The sequence below is a fragment of the Myotis myotis genome, unplaced genomic scaffold (assembly GCF_014108235.1).
Source record: "Myotis myotis isolate mMyoMyo1 unplaced genomic scaffold, mMyoMyo1.p scaffold_m19_p_2, whole genome shotgun sequence".
Lineage (NCBI taxonomy): Eukaryota > Metazoa > Chordata > Mammalia > Chiroptera > Vespertilionidae > Myotis > Myotis myotis.
Genome location: NW_023416324.1, coordinates 25003856 through 25024020, shown reverse-complemented (window position 1 = coordinate 25024020; position 20165 = coordinate 25003856). Strand labels below are relative to the sequence as shown.

The 20165-nt window shown below is 40.6% G+C and overlaps 1 protein-coding gene across 1 annotated transcript in view; it reads right to left on the bottom strand.

Moving 5' to 3' along the window:
* Positions 1-20165, bottom strand: part of MACF1 (microtubule actin crosslinking factor 1) — a 280203-nt gene that overhangs the window by 88556 nt on the left and 171482 nt on the right. Inside the window, 12 exon segments of the mRNA XM_036348376.1 lie at positions 1365-1564; positions 2247-2376; positions 3212-3453; positions 4106-4168; positions 8436-8553; positions 10369-10525; positions 13037-13203; positions 14115-14432; positions 15027-15235; positions 16317-16440; positions 16701-16877; positions 17709-18227. Of these exon segments, the coding sequence (XP_036204269.1) occupies positions 1365-1564; positions 2247-2376; positions 3212-3453; positions 4106-4168; positions 8436-8553; positions 10369-10525; positions 13037-13203; positions 14115-14432; positions 15027-15235; positions 16317-16440; positions 16701-16877; positions 17709-18227 (2424 nt within the window).

Sequence of the window (20165 nt, the reverse complement as noted above, 5' to 3'; positions counted from 1 at the left end):
TTTAAAAATAATACTAAGATGTTATTTGCCTTTTAAAATTCTTATTCTCTCATAAAGGTTCAATGGAGTTTCCAAGGGCTACATGAGATCTGAGAGCACAACAGATTGAATGCAAAAACAGGAAAGAAAATCTATGAGAATATTCTATTAAGCCAGATATTAAAGAGACTTGCAAAGATATTAAATATATATTTTGCCCTAGCTGGTTTGGCTTAGTGGATAGAACATCAGCCTGTGGAGTGAAGGGTCCTGGGTTTGATTCCGGTCTAGAGCACATGCCTGGGCTGTGGGCTTGATCCCCAGTGTGGAGCATGTAGGAGGCAGCCAATCAATGATTCTCTCTCATCGTTGATGTTTCAATCTCTCTTTCCCTCTTATTTCCTCTCTAAAATCAATAAAATATTTTTTTTTAAAAAAAGAGGGTTTGAGACTTAAAAAGTCAAAAAAACACTAGCTTAGAAAAATACTTGTAAATGCATTAAAAAGGGCTTGATAATTAATTGGATGCAGGAGCTAAAAGAAAGAGTTCCTTCAAAAACTACACTTAGGTCTTAATTTAAGGGACTTGGTGGATGGTGAGAAGAAATGAAACAAGTTTGGGGTGGAATGTAGAACAAAGGAAGGTTCTAGGCAGAATTTCATTGGAAATGTATTAATTTGACCCACCTAAAGTTCTATGATGTTTGGCACTTGAATCAATTTTTTTTTTTAGTTTGATCAGCAGAAAAACTTTAAGTAGAGCTAGGTGATATAAGACATTGCATTAAGTAATGTGGATGACTACTGACTACCACTGGGGATTATTAAGTAAAATATGATTCTACAATTTAGTTAGAAGTTCCCATTTTCACATCTATTGAAGTTACTGCCTGCTAATGATATTAATAATACAGTTACTGACTATTTACTATTTGACAGACACCATGATAAAGATGTTAGAAATATCTCACTTAGCCCTGGCTGGTTGCTCAGTGGTAGGGCATCGGCCATGGACTGAAGGGTCCCGGGTTCAATTACTGGTCAAGGGCACACCTCAGTTGTAGGTTCCATCCCCAGCCCTGGCTGAGGTGCAACTGGAAAGCAACCAATCGATGTGTCTCTCTCACCTCTCTCTCTTTTTTTTTTCTCTCTCTCTCTCCTTGCCCCTCCTTCCTCCCTTCCACTCTATCTAGAAATCAATGGAAAAAATACCCTCAGTTGAGGATTTTAAAAAAGAAAGAAAGAAATACCTCACTTAAAGGGAGGAAATGAGAGGTTAAATGACATGACAGGGCCATATGAAATCTACTTACTGAAGCTGCATTCAAACCCAGGATTATATGACCCCACTTCTTTGCTCTAAAGCACTCAGTGATGCTGCTCACCTGGACCTGCTGCTTTTGTGCATTCAGCATGTTGGGGTCAATAGACAGGGGCCCCAGCACTCCCATCATCAGTTCTTTCTCCATCAGCCAGGGCCGGAGCTGGGCTTCCGCAGCCTGGAAGCAGGCCAGATGACTTGCAGATTCCTCTAGCTGCCTTTGCCGAGCCACTGTCACTTCTGTGGCCCTTTCCCATCGGGAGTCTGTAGAGAGGAAATGGGAAAATGCATTCCTTTACTCTCATCAGCCACAGTCCTGGTCCCTAAATTATGTTCAAATAAACTACAGGAAATGACCTCTAGTGCATTATGTAAATATTTGTAAAGTTAAAAATAACTTACATTTAATTTTAACTAAAATAACAGTTTTGTCTCTTGATTATGGTGGTGGTCATAAGAAACTAGGCATGTGATAAAATTGAACTACATATACACACACATAAAATGTCTTATATAGATATTATTTTATAGCCTGTTTTGAAAACTTTCTATATTATAAACATCTTTGATGCCAATGTTTTTTCATACTAATATCTATCTACATAATCTATAGTTCAGTATGAACACAGCATAATTTATCTGTCCTTTCACTGACTATTTAGATTTCCCATTTTTTCATTTTTATCATCAATACCCTCTTTAGTTCTTGATCACAGCAGATTGTCATTTTGACTTGCCCAAGAAAGCCAAATTTCTGCCACTTTGAATGGAATCTCCAAATTTTTTCCATATCAAGCTCACTCTCTAACCTGATCTGGGCCTCTTGTTTGCTTATGAAAATTAACTAACAATAATTCCCACTCTACACAATGTGCTGAAATTCTGTATTTGCTTTGAAGATAAGCAATTTGGACAGGTGAATCTGTAGTATCCCTTGATAACTTACTGAGCTCTTCCTGCATTTTTTTCCAGTTTTCTGCTTCTTGTGAGTTGGGATATGTTAACAGTAATCCAGCCAGGGCTTCCTTTACTTTTTGGATTTTTGGAGAATTCTGTTCTAATTCAGCCAGGAAGGCCTAGGAGAAAGAACATCATGATGCCATGAGATTTCTGGACAGGAAACAAAGATGTGAACGTGAAGAAAATGACTGGAAGATAGGGCGGCAATTACAGGCTCTACGTCTGATTCTATCTATAACTTATTTAGTGATTTTTTTTGCCCCCCCCCCCATAGTGATTTTAAGATACTTAAACTTCCTACTTCAACTTTTACTTTAAAATGAAAATCTAAATAGCAGAACTGAATTTCTTTTATGTACAACACACTAGTAGAACCCAATAAGGAGGAAATGTTAATCCCGATAATCTAAAAGTGTCACGATCCAATCATGATGATGATGACGACATTTATGCATTTGGAGATCACGTGCTATGCCCAATTGGAATACAAAAAAATTTGGTAAAAAATTTTTACAGGATTTTCTATATGGCTTTATTCCTTCTGATATTTTCTTAGTTCAAAATGTCAATCTTAAGCACATACTGCAATAGCTATTTAGAGCCCTCCAAGAGTTGGAAAGCTGCCTGGTTGAGGATGGTTTGGTTTGCAGCATCATACAGAAAACGAGATCCCATTCTCAATGAGCTCATGCTTCTGAGGAGGGCTATTCTCCTTGCAAACACACCTGGTTTGGTTTCTGAACATCTGACTTATAACAATTTCTAATTTCATAGGTAAGATACTTCTCTAGGAGAGTTTAGGTATATTAAACGTTTGAAAGTCACCCGTGCGGCTCATCATGACCGAGGTGGTTGGCCATGTCTCATCTCAGGTCCCTGGGCTCAGGCAGGAACACTGGTATAACAGGCCCTTCCTTTTAGTGTCTGAGATGCAGCTAATGGAAACAGTACCTTGTTAGATTCAGCTTGGGCTCTCACTGTTTCTGTCTTGGTTGGAGATGAAGAGGCATCCATGGCTTTTAGGACTTCCTCTTTTGATTCCAACCACTGCAGCACTGAGCTTGCCTCCTTGTGAACTTCCTGCATTCTGCTGAGGACAGCCTGAAGGTTTTCCTGGTGTTCCCGAAGTACTCCCCCAAGTTTCTCATATTTCAAGTTTACATCTGACATGTCACATTGAATCTCAGTCAGATCTAATACGATAGAAACAGAAATCAGATTGGGAATAGCTCTCTGAGCAGCCCCATTGGTTCCTGACTACTAAATTACTTATCAGGACTAAGCACCTCTCCCACTCCTTCTACAGAATGAGAAATTGTCTTCCTGTTAAATCACATAAAAATTCCTATTTACATACACAGAGCAAGAGAGTTCTCATTCATCTACTCTGACTTTGGCATTATATACTCAGATGTATAAATAAAATGCTAAATAAACATGGGAACAAAATGATGAGAGCAAAGGGTTTGGGGCATTCTTCTGCTCCCTTTTCTCTAAACTACAGAAAAGTCACCTAATTGGGAGGTTGAAGGCTACGCTAGACTACTTATCCTGTATAGTTTCTTTATACTTCAAAGATTCACATATATTATCTTCAAGGTCTCTCCTTATTGGTCTTATCTAATGGTCCAGTTTATTTCATTAGTAGCTTTATTTCACTGGCTGCCAACCTGTTTAGCCTGTCACTAGCAAACAAAGAGGCATCACATGCTCCTCCCTAGATTTTTACCCTCATACCCATCCTGGCAGCAGAACTTCCACACATATGGAAACATACACAGATGCAAACATGAACACTGTCCTAAAACACACAACACAGAGGCACTGTTGAAATGGCATTCTCACCTTTGCAGGTATGGTATCCGTTTACACTGCCTACAGAGCTTCCTACAGAGGGCAATATGGAACCTGAGCAGAAGGACAGAGAGACAAACAGGGCAAGACAAACGTGTTAGGAATACATAGAAGCACTGAATTTGTTCTCTGGCACTCACTTTAAGCTCAGGTTATCAGGAAGTTAACACAGCACAAGACAACATACTCATGGGAAGAGACAAACCATTTTAGCTGCCAGGCCACAAAGTGTCACTAGAGGTGTTTCAGCTCTTTAGCAGTAATAATCCCTAATCCTTTCTAGAGGAAATCCAAATTCTTTGGGCCCTGCCCTAATTTTGTGAAGCATGGAGTGGTCAAATTATTAAGTCCTTAGAACAGTATCTGACATACTTTGAAATGAGGATTTATAATTAACGCCCAAAAGGTTCAACTTTAATATCAATGTCCTTCAACATAATAAAAATGAAAAGTACAGTCAAGGACATAAAAAGCAGCATTCTTTTAATAAAGACATTAAAATGAGCCCTTCTTATATTGTTTCAAAAGGAAGATTCCCACCCTGGCAGGTTTGGCTCAGTGGATAGAGCATCAGCCTGCGGACTGAAGGGTCCCAGGTTTGATTTCGGACAAGGGCAAATAACTGGGTTGTAGGCTTGATCCTCAGTGGGGGGCACGCAGGAGGCAGCCAATTGATGATTCACTCTCATCATTGATGTTTCTATCTCTCCCTTCCTTTCTAAAATCAATAAAAAATATATGTATTTTTTTAAAAAAAGGAAGATTCCCTATCTTTCATGACTTTCTGCTCCCCTCTCTCCACCAAAAAACAGAAATTTGAGGTGCCAATAAGTTTGGCTCATAAGCATTCCTATGAATCCTGCTGTGGGTCTTTGGTTCTGTTTCTAATTACCACAATTTCACCTATATTCTCCCCAAGTTTACTCCTGTATTTCAGAGAAATTTCCTAAGAAAAAACCAGATCATAATGCAATTATAAAGATTACACAGAAATTCTGAAGAATATTTGTGATATAATGTTACAGTAAAAGGACAGAATAAAACTCTCCTGTGCACTGATTTCACTGTGGAAAATGTCATGTGCAGTTATATTAAAAATAGTCATTATAAAACTTTTAAATGTTAACATTAGTGTATTTTCAATGAAAAATGAACCAAACAGAAAGATCATCTTCCATTACAGCGTGGTGATAGCCAAGAAGAAACTGGGCTCGTAATTAGGAGAAGTTTCTAGCCAAGACTGTCACTGACTCAGTATGGGAGCTCTACTCCATGGACAGACATCAGATTCTTCCCTGGATCTGAAGACAATACTACTTATCCTGTCAACTCTCACGGGGTTGCTGGACAAAGATAGTGAGGTAATGTACGTGAACGCACTTTATGAAACAAAAAGAACTACTCAAATGTAAGGAACTAGAATATTCATGATTTTTCCGAGTTGGAAGAGAACTTTGAGAATGCTCAGGCTAGTGATTTCAAACTGATTTTCAAAGCACGTGAGGAGGGACTCTGTAAATGTTCGGCTTCACCGTAATATTCAGAATATATTTCTAACTACTTAGAAATGGCAATAAAACATGCATGTTCAATTATGTTCAACCATATCCTTAACTCACTAGATACAACCAATTTATAGACATCCCTCAGACAAGGGATTGGTTCTAGGACCTCCAGACACCAAAACTTAAGGATGCTCAAGTTCCTTATATAAAATGGCAGAGTCTTTGCATATAACCTACATTCTGCTGTATACTTTAAATAATCTCCAGATTTCTTAAAATACCTAATACAATGTAAATGCTATGTAAATAGTTGTTATACTGTATTGTTTAGGGAATAATGACAAGAAAAAAACCTCTGTACATATTCAGTACAGCAACCATCTTTGGCCTAACTACACAGCACATGTGAGCAACAACATAATTCCTTTTAAAAACAGTTTTGATCTGTAGTTGGTGCAATCACAGATAAGGAACCTGTGAATACTAAGGGCCAATTGTATGATATTGGGGCCGGGCGAGGGGGCAATAAAGAAGCTCCTGCACTTCTATGCACATTTAAGGTTCTTTTTGAGTGTCACTGATTGCAAGGTTGCAGCTCTTCACTAACACTTTACAATATTCAAACCTACACATGTCCACTCATGTCCAAAGAAAAACATCTATAGGATATGCGTACTACATTAAATAAAATGTCAAAAAAGGTGGAGGCACATCTTCTAAGAGTAGACACACATTAGGGTAGAATTATGTAATAACAGAATTCTTAACACTTCCTTAAATATAGAAAGACAAACTTTTTTGTCTTTCTATATTTAAGGTAAAAATGAGAGCTCTCATTGAATATTCTTGGTGATTTAACTTTGAAAAAGAATGTCTTACTACATCACTTTCAAGCTTCTAGGTCATTTTAATCGGAGAGTACTCTGAAATTATAAAGTGAACTTTTAAAAACATTTGTCATCATTTACAACTGTTTATCTATGTGAACTACAGTTTCTAGATACAATGCAACCAAACAAAATTTAGAAATAAATCAGATGATAAAGCTGTCATTTAATAATCCTTTTTCAAATTTTTATATCCACAAAGATAGTCTCAATATTCCCCATTAATGGATTTCATAACAGATGAATACCAAAATAACTTATAAGGGAAACTTATGCCAACAAAATATCATTTTTGTTTTCTGTAGTGTGAGATTTAAATTTTAAAAAAAAGATTATAATGCTTTAAAAAGTTTGAAAAAGCAGTGATCTAGTCCAGGAGTTAGAAAACCATAGCCTACCAGCCAAATCTGACCCTCTGCCTGTTTCTGCACAGAAAGCTTTACTGGAACAAAGCCACACCCATACACATGTGTTATCTACGCTTGCTTTTGTGCTGCAATGACAGAGGCATGTAGATGTGACAGAGACCATATGGCCCACAGGCATAAAATATATACTATCTGGCTCTTTATAGAAAAAGTTTTGCCAATTCCTGATATAGTCACACACCAACAAGTCATTAAATTTAGAGGTTTATGTGTTAGAATATAAAAAAAATAATCAATTCCTGAAATGTCAATATTTTAAATAATACAATATTGAACCCAACTCAATTTTAACTTCTAGTTAGTGACAAGAGATCTTTAAACTTTAGGATACAACAGAAAAGTAGCCATTCTCAGGAGGATAAAAAAGGTCATCTTTCCCATACTATTTAAGCGACTATAGGGGTACATTAACATAGTCTGGTAATAAAACCTATGAGATACCAATTAGCAACCACTAAGTCACTGAGCTCATAGTGGATTTGTTTAAAAGACTGAATTTGCAGCCAGAGATTGTTCATGTATCTGGCACAATCTTTATGTCCACTTCCAAGAAATGTACCAGTCCCTGGAATACCAATATTATTTTTTAAACTAGAGGCCCAGTGCACAAATTGGTGCACCAGTGGGGTTCCTTGGCCTGGCCTGCAGGATCGGGTTGAAACCAGCTCTCCGACATCCCCCAAGGGGTCCCGGATTGCGAGAGGGCACATGCCAGGCCTAGGGACCCCACTGGTGCACGATTGGGGCCAGGGAGGGATGCGGGAGGTTGGCCAGCCAGGGAGAGATTGTGAGAGGGCTCCAGGGCATGTCCACCGTCTCACTCAGTCCCAATGGGCCAGACTCCAGCAGCAAGCTAACCTACCGTTTCGAGTGTCTGCCCCCTGACGGTCAGTGCACGTCATAGGGACTGGTCAACTGGTTGACTGTCTGCCCCCTGATGGCCAGTGCACATCATAGTGACTGGTCGACCGGTTGACTCTCTGCCCCTTGGTAATCAGTACACATCATAGCGAACGGTTGAGTGACCTTAGCATATCATTAGCATATTATGCTTTGATTGGTTGAATGGATGACCGGACAACTGGACACTTAGCACACTAGGCTTTTATTATATAGGCTATCCATCCCCTCCCAAGAAACCATGCTTATACCATCTAAGGCTGACCCCAATTTAAAGATGTGCATAGCCATCCTATTCCCACGTATAAAAGAGAAAATTTTCAAGTTAGAAAATCCAATTTTAACTGGGCCAACAAGTGGGCCAACAAGTCTCTTTTCCCTATCATGGGAAGGAATTTTCCAAAATGGAGTACTCTTATATAGAAAATGGAAAATAGATCAGATTGAGGGGGGAAGACTACTTTATGGACCCCCCCCCCTCCCCAATACACATTTGTTCCCATATCCAACCTTGTTTCTGACTTTTCTTAAAGAGATCATTACAAGGGCCAAAGCAAAGAATGAAGTTTATTCACTACATTTTTTAAGAGCTTGAACTCACCTGTTTTGGTTTGGGAATCAGGTGCTGTGATCTCCATGATGAGATTTTCTAAAGAAGTGCCTTTGCAATTGATTTCTTCCACCAAAGTTCCCTTACTTGCCCAGTCATCTAAGAGCCCCTGTTTAAAGAACAAAACAGCTAAGGTAACATCTGGGAGCTTTCTCCTCATAGGAGAGACACCCATTCTTCTACATATACTCCCTAAGTTTTTATAAGAATTAAGAGACCATCCACATATATTGACCATTTCAAGATCTTGGTTTAGACAGCCAAGGTGTGAAAGAATGATCTCCTGGAATATTCAAGACCTTTTCATTCATGCCATTCATTGATTCATCAAATGTTTATTGAGCATTTACTATAGGCCAGGCATCATGCTAAACACTGTGGATACACAGTAAGACAATGACACAATTCTAAACCAAGAGCTCAGATTATCTACTGCATTATAATGTGATAAATGCTGTTACAGAAATACAGACAGTCAGTAAGCCCTGAGATCACAAGAGGACACATTTAGCTTTGGCTAGAGGGAGGAAAGCTTTGAGTTAAGGTTAAGAGTTTGCCAGGTGGACAAAGGGAACAGCATGCATATAAAAAATAAAAAAGAAATGGTCACTGGAGAGTAAAATGAGGAGATACTGAGATATAGAGAAACACACAGAGTCATAGGTTACGTTTTGTATGTTCAAGAGAACTTTATATTGGGTTTGAAGTCAAAGCTCTCACTTCTATAGGAAGCCATTAGGAAACAACAGCATCTGCTCTATGTCAAAAATACCGGGTTGTATTGTCTCTGAGATGTGGATTGCCTGCCACAGCAGTAAGACTTTATTCCTTGCAAAGCTGGGACATATCCTAGCCTGCAGTCCCTTCCTAGTATTCCCTGAAATCTACTTAGTTTGCTTTTGATTTGAAGACCCAGAGCCATGAACATCTAGCAAGCTCATGCAGCCTAGCTTCAGACTGAACCTTATCAAGTCTCAGCTTGTCAATTCTTTATTACTCAGGCTTGATTCCAAAGGATTACAGTTACTGAACTATGTATTGACACAGGATATTTTAAAATTTTGAGGGAAATACAGTGACATCTGTTGGACACCATGTGAACAACTACTATTAAGTTGTTTGGACCTGACCACTTAGCAAGTGAGGTTTTTTTATTGTTGTTTTTGGCCTGGTGTTGCCATGAAACATTTCTTGAAACACTAAGGGTATTGTGAACCAAGAAACTGGGAACCGCTGCTCTAGGGAATTTCCCTACAGCAAATGCTCCTGGAACAGACTCTGTGAAAGCAATCAAACTCTTATCTGTTCAAGAGAAACCCTGCTTTACTAAGACAATGGGGACAAATGTATAAGAGTTACTTGGAGGCTGGTTTCAATTAAAAGAAGAATGTGTAAGAGGTATAAGCAGAGGCCCAATGACTACAAATAAAAAATGGTACAGAGGGATTCTGCAGGGGATGGGACAAAAGGGGTCCTAGTCTTGAAACTACCTCCAACCATCTCATTATATCATCTCCTTTATTAGTTGTAGGACTAATTATGTCCTCGATTTCCTAATCATATGTTTTGTTACTTGCTCACATATAATTGTCTAATTCTCAAACATACAATGAGAATTTAAGCTACTCAAGAACTGGACTTTTACAAATGTTTTTTTATGACCTACCATAGCATGAGAGGTATCCAAGAATAGCTGAAACTTCAGAGATATTATTCCAAAATTGTATTTTTGGTTTTGGTTTTTAAATAGATTTTTGGTGCTCAGTGCTTGGGTAGGGGTAGGTGTAGGTAGGACTTTCAGTTCTAATGTAGATGGATAATTTGGATTTCTCACACCACTTTCCCACCATAACTGGAAATGAGTCCATACATGCTTCTAAACTGCTGTCTAGCCCAATTCCTGGAGATATTTTTGTTCACCTACCTTCAGGTGTTCCATCTGCTTTTCCAGTTCTTTAGTACTCATGAAAGTCTCTGCAGGTGGAATATTTCCTTCAACTTCCTTCAACCATTTCTGGAAGGTCCCAACCAGCTTCCGGAATTCATCCAATTGTTCCTGGCAAGATGATGCATCTTCCTCTCTGTCAACGGAGAGGCTCTGTTACTTGCTAGACTAAGCTGTGTAAAGTCAACCTGAACTAAAACTAAGTTCATCCTGGGACTCTAGGAATCATTTCCTAACAGTACTTTTCTTCCCATCATCTTTTCCACAGCAGCTTTGGCTAAACAACCACATATAATGTAGGAGAGCATAAAACTAAGGAATCTGTTGCCCTTGTTTGGACATTCTGGGGAAAGGAGTCTTCAGTCTTACTCTAAGCTAAAGTGAAAGGGAGAAAAACTACAGGGAGCTTGCTATTTAGGTTCTATGATACAATGGAAGGAATGTAGGCTTTGGATCTTAAGTCCAGCTCTGATACTTTTTAGGTATTAGACTCTTTCAAGGCCTAATTAAAATGCTAATTCCTTTAACAAGGAAAATGCTAAAACAAGAGGCTCTGAGAAGTTAGAATGAATACACTAGGGAATAAAACAAATCCAGGAGAAAGGAGAAATCAATTTGGAATTAAGTTTGGAAATGGCATCAGAATGGGGAAGAAAAACAAAGCTTGCCTGGCCTTCATCCCTCTCTCCTTCCCTAAATTACCTGCATTGATTTGAGCAACTACTTTCCTCTAGGCCAGTGGTTCTCAACCTTCTGGCCCTTTAAATACAGTTCCTCATGTTGTGACCACCAACCATAAAATTATTTTCGTTTCTACTTCATAACTGTACTTTTGCTACTGTTATGAATCGTAATGTAAATATCTGATATGCAGAATGGTCTTAGGCGACCCCTGTGAAAGGGTCGTTTGACCCCCAAAGGGGTCGTGACCCACAGGTTGAGAACCGCTGCGTCTAGTCGCTAAGGCCATCATCTGCTAAATCAAGATTATATTTATGGCTAAACCAAGAGAAAAATCTTAATCAGCTCTTAAGTCCACGTGAGGTGTTCTAGTGGAGGAATCATGGCTTTTCAACAGTGAGTTGATTACCTGAAATCAGCCACCTTTGTCATATATATTCCCATGTTTGCCTTAAAAAAACCCCAACCCAGACACTCTTCAAAAACAGCAACTTAAATGTTGTCAAGCCTTGGCCAGGTGGCTCAGTTGGTCTTGTACACCAAAAGGTTGAGGGTTTGATTCCAAATCAGGCACATACCTAGGTTGCACATTCAATCCCAGATTGGGGTACATATGGGAGACAACAGATTCATGTTCTCTCTCTCTCCCTTCTGATGGGGAAAATGAGACATTTGTGGGGGGCTAGTAATCTATAATATTTTTTTTTATTTTATTGCTTAAAGTATTACAAAGGGTATTACATTACATATGTGTCCTTTTTCCCCCCTCCCACCCTTGACAATCCCCTGGCCTCCCCTACAAGACATTTTTGGGGGGCTAGTAATCTAAATCTGTGCCAGTAACCTAATGCACATTCCTGTTAGCCTATAGTCTAGTCACTACCCCTTCCTTAATTATCTGGTTTTGCAAGACCTGTTTACCCAAGTACTCCCATTTTACAGAGGCCATAAACCATAAACAATACACAACCCCCAGAGGGGGTTATCAGTGCTGGCACCAGGCCAGGCCTTTACGTGTGGTCTCATGGCCCCCATCCCAACACACAGGCTTTCTGCAAAGCCTGGGAAAGGTCCGGAAGTCCCATCCATATTTGGGGGACAAAGAAACCAAAAGGGTACAAAGGGAAAGCTTCCTCCATATTGGTTGGCTCGGGATTTGGAGAGAAACAGTCTCCCTGAGTCACTGTACCAGTATATGTGAAACATCTGAAAATAAATGTTTTTTTCCTGTATTTCTGGTACTCTTGTGTATTTTTCGATTGCCTGGTAAATTCTGTAACACTTCCTCTCTCTAAAATCAATAAACATATCCTCTGGTGAGGATTAATAATAATAAAAAATAACTGTTGTCAAAACAAGCAGGGTGAGTGCCAATATAACCCTTAATTATGTCTGAGAAGTCTCCAATTTTTCTCTTTATTTCAAATCCTGCCACAATCCTACTTGCTGCCTCAAATTTGTTCTGTTTGGTCCAGGTGACCTGGGCTTTTGATGGTACAGAGAGGGAACTGAGCCCCCTTATTCAGAAGGAATTCATCATTTAGTAATAGAAAAACCACTAAGCATCAAGTAGATTGGGTAGCTTTGGTTGAAAGAGACACTTTCCAAATAGTCTATCCCTCTGTAGCAGAGATTTTTTTTTTTGATTTTTTTTTAAAAAAAAGTTTTTATTAATTTTCAGAGAGAGGAAGGGAGAGACAGAGATTGAAACATCGATGAGAGAGAATCATCAATTGGCTGCCTCCTGCACACCCCCTACTGGGGATCGAGCCTGCAACCCAGGCATGTGCCCTGACCGGTAATCGAACCATGACCTCCTGGTTCATAGGTTAACACTCAACCACTAAGACACACTGGCTGGGCCATAGCAGAGTTCTTTTCTGGTAATGACTGGTGAGGTAATAATTTCACTCAACAGCAAGAAAAAATTAGCGCCCCGTACTGACCAACACATATGGGAACTCACCTTTCTTTACCTATCTTCTGTAGCTCTGTGAAGTCCTTTTTGAGGTTCTGTATCCTGTCCTGGTGTTGAGACAGGTCTAGTGCAAAGCCACAGGAGCTCAGTTCAGTGACCAGATGCTCCAGAGTATCAAGGCTGTCCTGTTGGTCTTCCATTTCCGAATTGAGCTCCTGTCAAGCAAACAGGAAATGTATTAAATCCTCTGATCCTTATAAATAAATACACACTGAAAGATGAACAATACCTAGGTGGTATAACAGAATGAAAAGAATAGAGGGTTCTGGAGTGGAAAAGACCTAAAATTCAATCATGGCTTTGCCACTTACTAGGTTGTGCTCTTAAGTTATTAAATTTCTCTAAGCTTCTACAGGCTATCTCTTCTGTAAAACAGGCACTCTCCCCACTATTAAAGATATAGGTAAGAGAAAATGGGTGGCATAAAAATTGAAAAAGAGTCTGGCCTGTACGGCTCAGTGGTTGAGTGTTGACCTATGAACCAGGAGGCTGCGGGCTTGATTCCTAGAGTGGGTCGTGAGAGGGACAGCTGATCAATGATTCTCTCTCATCACTGACGTTTCTTTCTTTCCCTCTCTCTTCCTCTCTGAAATCAATAAAAATATATTTTAAAAAATTGAAGAAGAGGTAAAACTACATTTTCACATTATATGAAAGTGTACTTGCAAAATCCAAGAGCGTCAACAATACAACTAAATCAAACAATAAAGTAATTCAGTAATTTACCAAAATATAAAATCAACATATTAAAATCAAACGTGAAAACTTCATAAAAACTTTGTCAGGATGAAGTTTCCATCAACTTGAATCCCTGACTGACCACGATAAGATAAGTATCCTACTGATTTAGGTTGAATATATAGTATGAGCGAAAAATAAATCTAGGTATGTTTCTAAAAAATGGACAAATAATATCTAGATTGCAGGATGGTTGTGATAATTCTTTAAGATAATGTAGGTGAAGTTTCCAGGATATGGACTGACATTTTATGTCCTCAGTAAACGTTGGTCCCTTCCTTGCCCTGCTTTTCCCTTTATTCTGTCAATTTGGCAGGTATAGCCTCACCTGGATCTGCTGGAAGAAATGTGCAATATCGTGATCTGGCTGATTTCCAGAGGCCAGCATCCGACTTTTGTTTTCCATGAATTGCTGCAGCTTTTCCGAGAGATGTTCAAACATCTCTGCCTGGGGCAGGAGCTTCTTTAGGGAGCTCTCCTTCTCTTGCTGCTGCAGACAGAGCTGTTGGAAGCGCTGGTTCACCTCCGCCAGTTTGCCCTGCAGCACTGCTGCTGTGGTGCTGTCTGCCGTCTCCATGAATCGGGTCACCATCTCACGAGTGGCCTCCAAGCTGCTCTTTTGCCGAGCAATGTCCTGCTTCAGTTTCTGTCATCAAGAAGATGTGTCAACTCCTGGCTTACTTATTCTAGGACAGGGGTCCTCAAACTTTTTAAACAGGGGACCAGTTCACTGTCCCTCAGACTGTTGGAGGGCCGGACTATAGTTTAAAAAAAAACTATGAACAAATTCCTATGCACACTGCACATATCTTATTGTGAAGTAAAAAAACAAAACGGGAACAAATACAATATTTGTATCTGCATGTGGCCCGCGGGCCATAGTTGGAGGACCCCTGTTATAGGATATCTGAGCCACAAACAAACAAACTTCTAATAACTACACGTTTATCTCCTCTGGAGGGTTGGAGGATTGGACCTGAGCCCTCAGAACATCATATATCTCATCCTCCTAGTTCTCTAACCCATTCCACCAAATGACCTTGCTATTGCCATTGTTCTTGAAGTTTAACAATGGTTTGGAAATTGGATAGCAATATCTTCACATGGATTAGTCATCATGTCTAAGTCTCATCATCAGAAGATTCATGAACATAAATTCTTCTCTTGATACTTTTTCAAAGTGATGCAATTATGGAACATGGCAAATACACTCTATGGAAACTCTGGGTAGAGGTCTTACCATATTAGTGGCCAGGGCTTCTTGGATGACTTCTGACGACAGGGATGCCACCTGTTCCTCTTCCAGATTTTTTTCAACTTCCATGATGGACTGCAACAAGCTGTCCAGGCTTTCCTGCACACTCTGAGATTGGGCAATTGCCTTCTGCAGCAGAGCAGAGCGCTCAGCCAGGCTAGAGGAGAGGCTTTGGAAATGGCTAAGTATGGAATCTGGAAAAACATGGCCATGAAAAGAGAAAGTGGAGACTATTTTTGTGTTGTGCTTTAAAAAAAAAAGTATTAAGTTGCATGTTAATTATAACAACAGACATTAAGACAAACAGAAGTAATAAGCTTAAAGAACATCAGTATTTGAGCCAGATTCCATGAACATTATTTGTTTAGCACCTACTACATGCCAGAAATTGTGCTAGATACTGAGGACTATAGATAATTGGGATAAAGTCCTTGCCTTCTTCAAACCTAAGACTCTGAAAGAGAGGGCAGGCAGAGGAAGGCACAACTAACCATGAAAATAAAATCCTAAGTGCTATAGTGGTACTAAAGAGTACTAGAGAGAGGAAAAAAAAAAGTTTAATTGACTTGCCCTGGCTGGTGTTGCTCAGTGGTTTGGGAGCATCATCCCATGCACTAGGAAGTCATGGGTTCAGTTCTCCGTCAGGGCACATACCTAGGTTTCAGGTTCAATCCCCAGTTGGGCACATCCAATCTCTGTATCTCTCTTACATCAATATTTCTCTCCCTCTCTCTATCTGTCCCTTCCTCCCTCTCTAAAATAAAATTTAAAAATAAATAAATATTTTAAAAGTAAAAGAAAAAAAAAAAGAGTACTAGAGAGGCCTGAAAAAACCCCGATTATTTCTTATCTTTTATTTCTTTTGGGAGGTGGTGGTGGTGGTGAGGATTTTACAAAGGAAGCAATCTCTTGGCTACATCTTGAAGCATGAGTAAGAGTTCATCATGCATGGGAAGCCCTTATTTAATGTTATCAGGTAAGCAACAGGAAAAACGTCAGGATTAAAGCAATGAAGAAATGACTAGTTTATTTGGAAAGGAAAGACGTAGGGTGTATCTAGAAGGCAGAATGCCTGGGCGAAAGGGGTTGAAGCCAGATTGCAAAGGTCCTTCAATGATATAAGAATAAAGTTCATGAGCGGGTGAGCTATTCACGTGTATATATATCCTCAGCACCCAGCTAGCACCAGATACCTGTACAACACAATGGGATCAACTACGGAACAGAGGTGTACACTAGGAATCAGACAGCACTATGCCTGTTGCTGTTTCATACCTGTAGTTTCTTGAACACACTTGCGGTCTGGGGCTGGTTTCCCTTTAATTTCCATGAGGTCACAAGCTACTTTTTGAAGTTTTTCTACAGGTACTTGGTGTTCAGCCAATTCCTCCTGCAACTGCTGCTTGTTGATGAAAAGGGACAGAAGAAAAACATCTGAGTGAGTAATCAAAGCTGGTTCTAGGACCCAGAGTGAGTTGTATGATAAGCTGCACAGAATAATTCTCAGCTTAACCAGAGCCACCGATATTAGAATAAATCGTTTAGGAATGAGATCTTGTCCAAGGCATCCCAACCATTGTTTTTAACCTAAAGGCCAGAGTTTGCTTTACTTTTGGGTGCTGTAAGCCATGCAGTACAACAGCCTGTGTCCTGGCTTACCTTTGTTGTTGCAAGCTGCTGTTGCAGGACCCCAGGGTCAGAGGCCACAGTATCTGAGAGGAGCTTCTCCACCTTGACCTCACAGGCCTGCATCCAGGCCTGCAGGCTGTCAGCGCTGCTCTGGAACTGCTGATAATGGCCTAGCAGCATGTTCAGGTGAGAGCCCAGTCGTGTACACTGTGCCAGAGAAAGGAGGGAAAGAAAGTTTAGGCCAGGCCAAAGGCAGCAGCATCCTAGGCAGAGTCCAGAGAGAGGCTGGGCTCTGTTACGGGGAACTCACTGTGGATGCAGTTAGGGGTAGTGCCCATGGATAGATAAGAAGCAACTACCTTTTTATGAGTGGGTTCCTCATCATTTGATCCATTCTATTCACCTCAACTCTATTACACACTGGGGAAGATTTAGTGAGTTGTATGGTAAGCCATCAAAGAAATATGCATCAGGTTGCAAGAGAAATGGGACTGAGAAAAGTGTCTCTCTGAGGGTTAGAGGTATTGATACAAAGCACAAGACGGGTGAGAAGAACTGACTCGATTCTATGCCTTAGAAGCTAAAAGGAGTTCTCTGATAGGAAGATATGGATTTACCCCTGGGTGAGAAGAACTGACTACATTCTATGCCTTAAGAGCTAAAAGGAGTTCTCTGATAGGAAGATATGGATTTAACCCTGATGCTCTGTCCAGGAATACAGACTGTGCACTGGGTTTAAGTTCCCCCTGCGCTATGTCTCGAGGAGCCCTTGTGGGCTGGTCATGATACAGAAGGCAAGCACCTCCACCAGCACCTCTGGGGTGAGACGCGCTGCTGATATTGCTAGGATCGGGCACTAGCCGTGAGCCTTCATGTTTTGCATTTTTGCACTGCTCATAAAGATGCTCTATCTGTGGTCAGTATACAAATTAGCTCATTCCCTGTGTCCTGAGGTTTCTAAGTCTCAGAAACCACCCACAGTTGTGTGAGGGCTGCCACGATCGGTTCACCAGAGGCTGCCAGGAGCCTCTCCCATACCTTTGAATGGAGAGCAGTGTATCTCTCTGTTGCATCCTTCAGCTTGTCCTTCACTAAGGTTCCAGCTGCTGATGGCTCCCTGCCTTCTTCCAGGCAGTTTTCAGTGTCCAGCACTTTCTGTCCTGAGATGGTCACAAATCTCAAGTCTCCTTTGTGGGAAATTACATCCTCCGAGAAGCTCCCCTGCCGCTTTAGCAGGGAGGGGAGGGATTCGGGGCTGCTGTTTCCCTGGTGCATGTTCTCCAGCTCTTTCTCAGACCGTTCGAGCCAGTTTTCAAACTCTCTATGGTCCTGCAGAAACTTCTGCAGCTCATCCCGTAGTGTCTGCACCTGCTTCAGCCCCGCCTCTGACTGGGCCAGGGAAGTCGCATACTGTTCCTTTAGCTCTCCTAGCTTCTCCTGCAGTGTCTGCCGTTCCTCAGGTGTGAGATTGTGGCCATGCTGGTCCAGGAAGGCCTGAGCTGACTGGGTGGCCAGGATGAAATTTTGCTGCTGAGATAGCAATTCTTGGTGATGGGCCTGGCAAAAAATCCCCCCAAACAAAGGACAATTAGCAGGGACACCACAATAATGTGGTTATGTCTACAACTAGAAGTAGAGAGAGATTTTCATAGGCCACTTTTATAGCTGCTCAGAAATCACCAATTTCTCTCTCTCTCTAAGCATTATGCCATATTCCAGCTGAACTGACACATACCGAATCTTAATGTTTTCAAAGACATTTTACATGTATTGTCTCATCTGATTTGCTGCACAATCTACAATGTAGGAAGACAATAAAATATCCGTATTAAAGATGGGGTTAAGTGAATACCAGGAAGATGTACTACTGACTAAGGTCATGCAGGTAGTTAAGGGATGAATTGTTGACCCGACTCTCTTCACTAAATCATCCTAAGTCTAAGAGAAGGTACAAATGGCCAACGCATAATTACCCACATGAATGGAAGGAGAGAGTAAGCTAGGTGAGCCATACATGGGACAACTGCCAATTCTTAGCTATGAAATATGTCAGTCAATTATCTATGGAGACTGTCCTAACAGGAAAGATCTAGGGAAATTAATGCATTAAGTAAATGAGTTATGCATTAATGAGAGTGAGCTGTGTTTCTGGACAGCACAGGTAATTTGTGCTGTCTCCATGTGCTTCCATGTGGACCTTTTCTCTATTCCCAGGGAACAGAAGTGAAAGAAGGACAGTAGTGGTTGTTCGAACAACGTTCTTCCCGAGTCTAACAGAAGTCAGAGGGAGTTCACTCAGTGTTCCTAACTACCTATATTGTTGATGCAACTACCTAGAGAAGGACTAAGCCTACTTTTCTTCAGAATATTGTCTGGTTTCAACCTGTATCAACCGCAATCTGATAGCCTCAGATTCCAACACCCTCTCAGGGAAGCTGGGGTGAGAAACATATCCTGCTCAAATAACTAGTAAGGAGCATCTAGTACCACAGCCTGTCTATGTACCATCCTGATGCCCCCTTCTCATCCTCCAACCCATCCACCTATAAGTAAGGCCGTTTCCTTCCTAGGATGGAAATACTACTTGGTCAAGCTGACTGATGCTAACAGCAAGAGGTGTCAGGAAGGCTCCTAGGACAGCAGAACCATCTCTGCTCTGTGCCAGGGCTTTGGGGGACACACTACAATGAACCTCCCAAGCACAGAATGGGCATGCCAGAGGCAGAAATCCCATTAGTACACAATAGGCACCGGTCCACACAAGCCGTTCAATAGAAGCACTCCAGCTAAACCAAATTTTTTGTGCTAGGAAGGTAGAACTACTGAAATATGTGATGCATGTGTTAAAGTGCCCTGAATATATCATTATCTCTCAACCACGCAATATAATGTGCCTGCATGTGCCAGCTAATGTCCCAGGAGACGGTTTATCTGGTTAGTTCACTGATTTATCTCCAATGCCTGTCATATAGCAGATGCTCAATATTTGCTAAATGAAGGAATAAATGAGTAGAGAGAAATAGTAAGAAAGAAATGGTTTCATGAGTAAAATAGGAAGCCATTAAAAGGATGTAGCATTTTAGAAAGATTACTTAGTGTGGGGGATGAATTGGAGGATTAAAGCCTACAGGCAAGGAGTCCAGTAGAAGTTACTATAATAATACAAGTCCAAACTACAATAATATCTCCAGATGAAGACGTGGGCTGCCTGTGAAAGAGATATAAGCAACATGGCATTTGATGGCTGATTCGATATGGGACAGTGAGGCAGGGAAAGGAGGTTTGAATGTCTAATTCAGGCAATTAGTACAGGAAGGACAATGTGTTTGATCAGGAGAGGGGTATTATAATGAACAGGCATTCCATTTTTCAGTTTGAGATGCTTGTGATTCCAACTTGTCAAGAGAAAGACAGATTCATATAATGGCTTGAAGCTCAGGACAGCATTTGGGCTAGAGACAAATATATATATGCAATTATTTAGTACAAATGGTA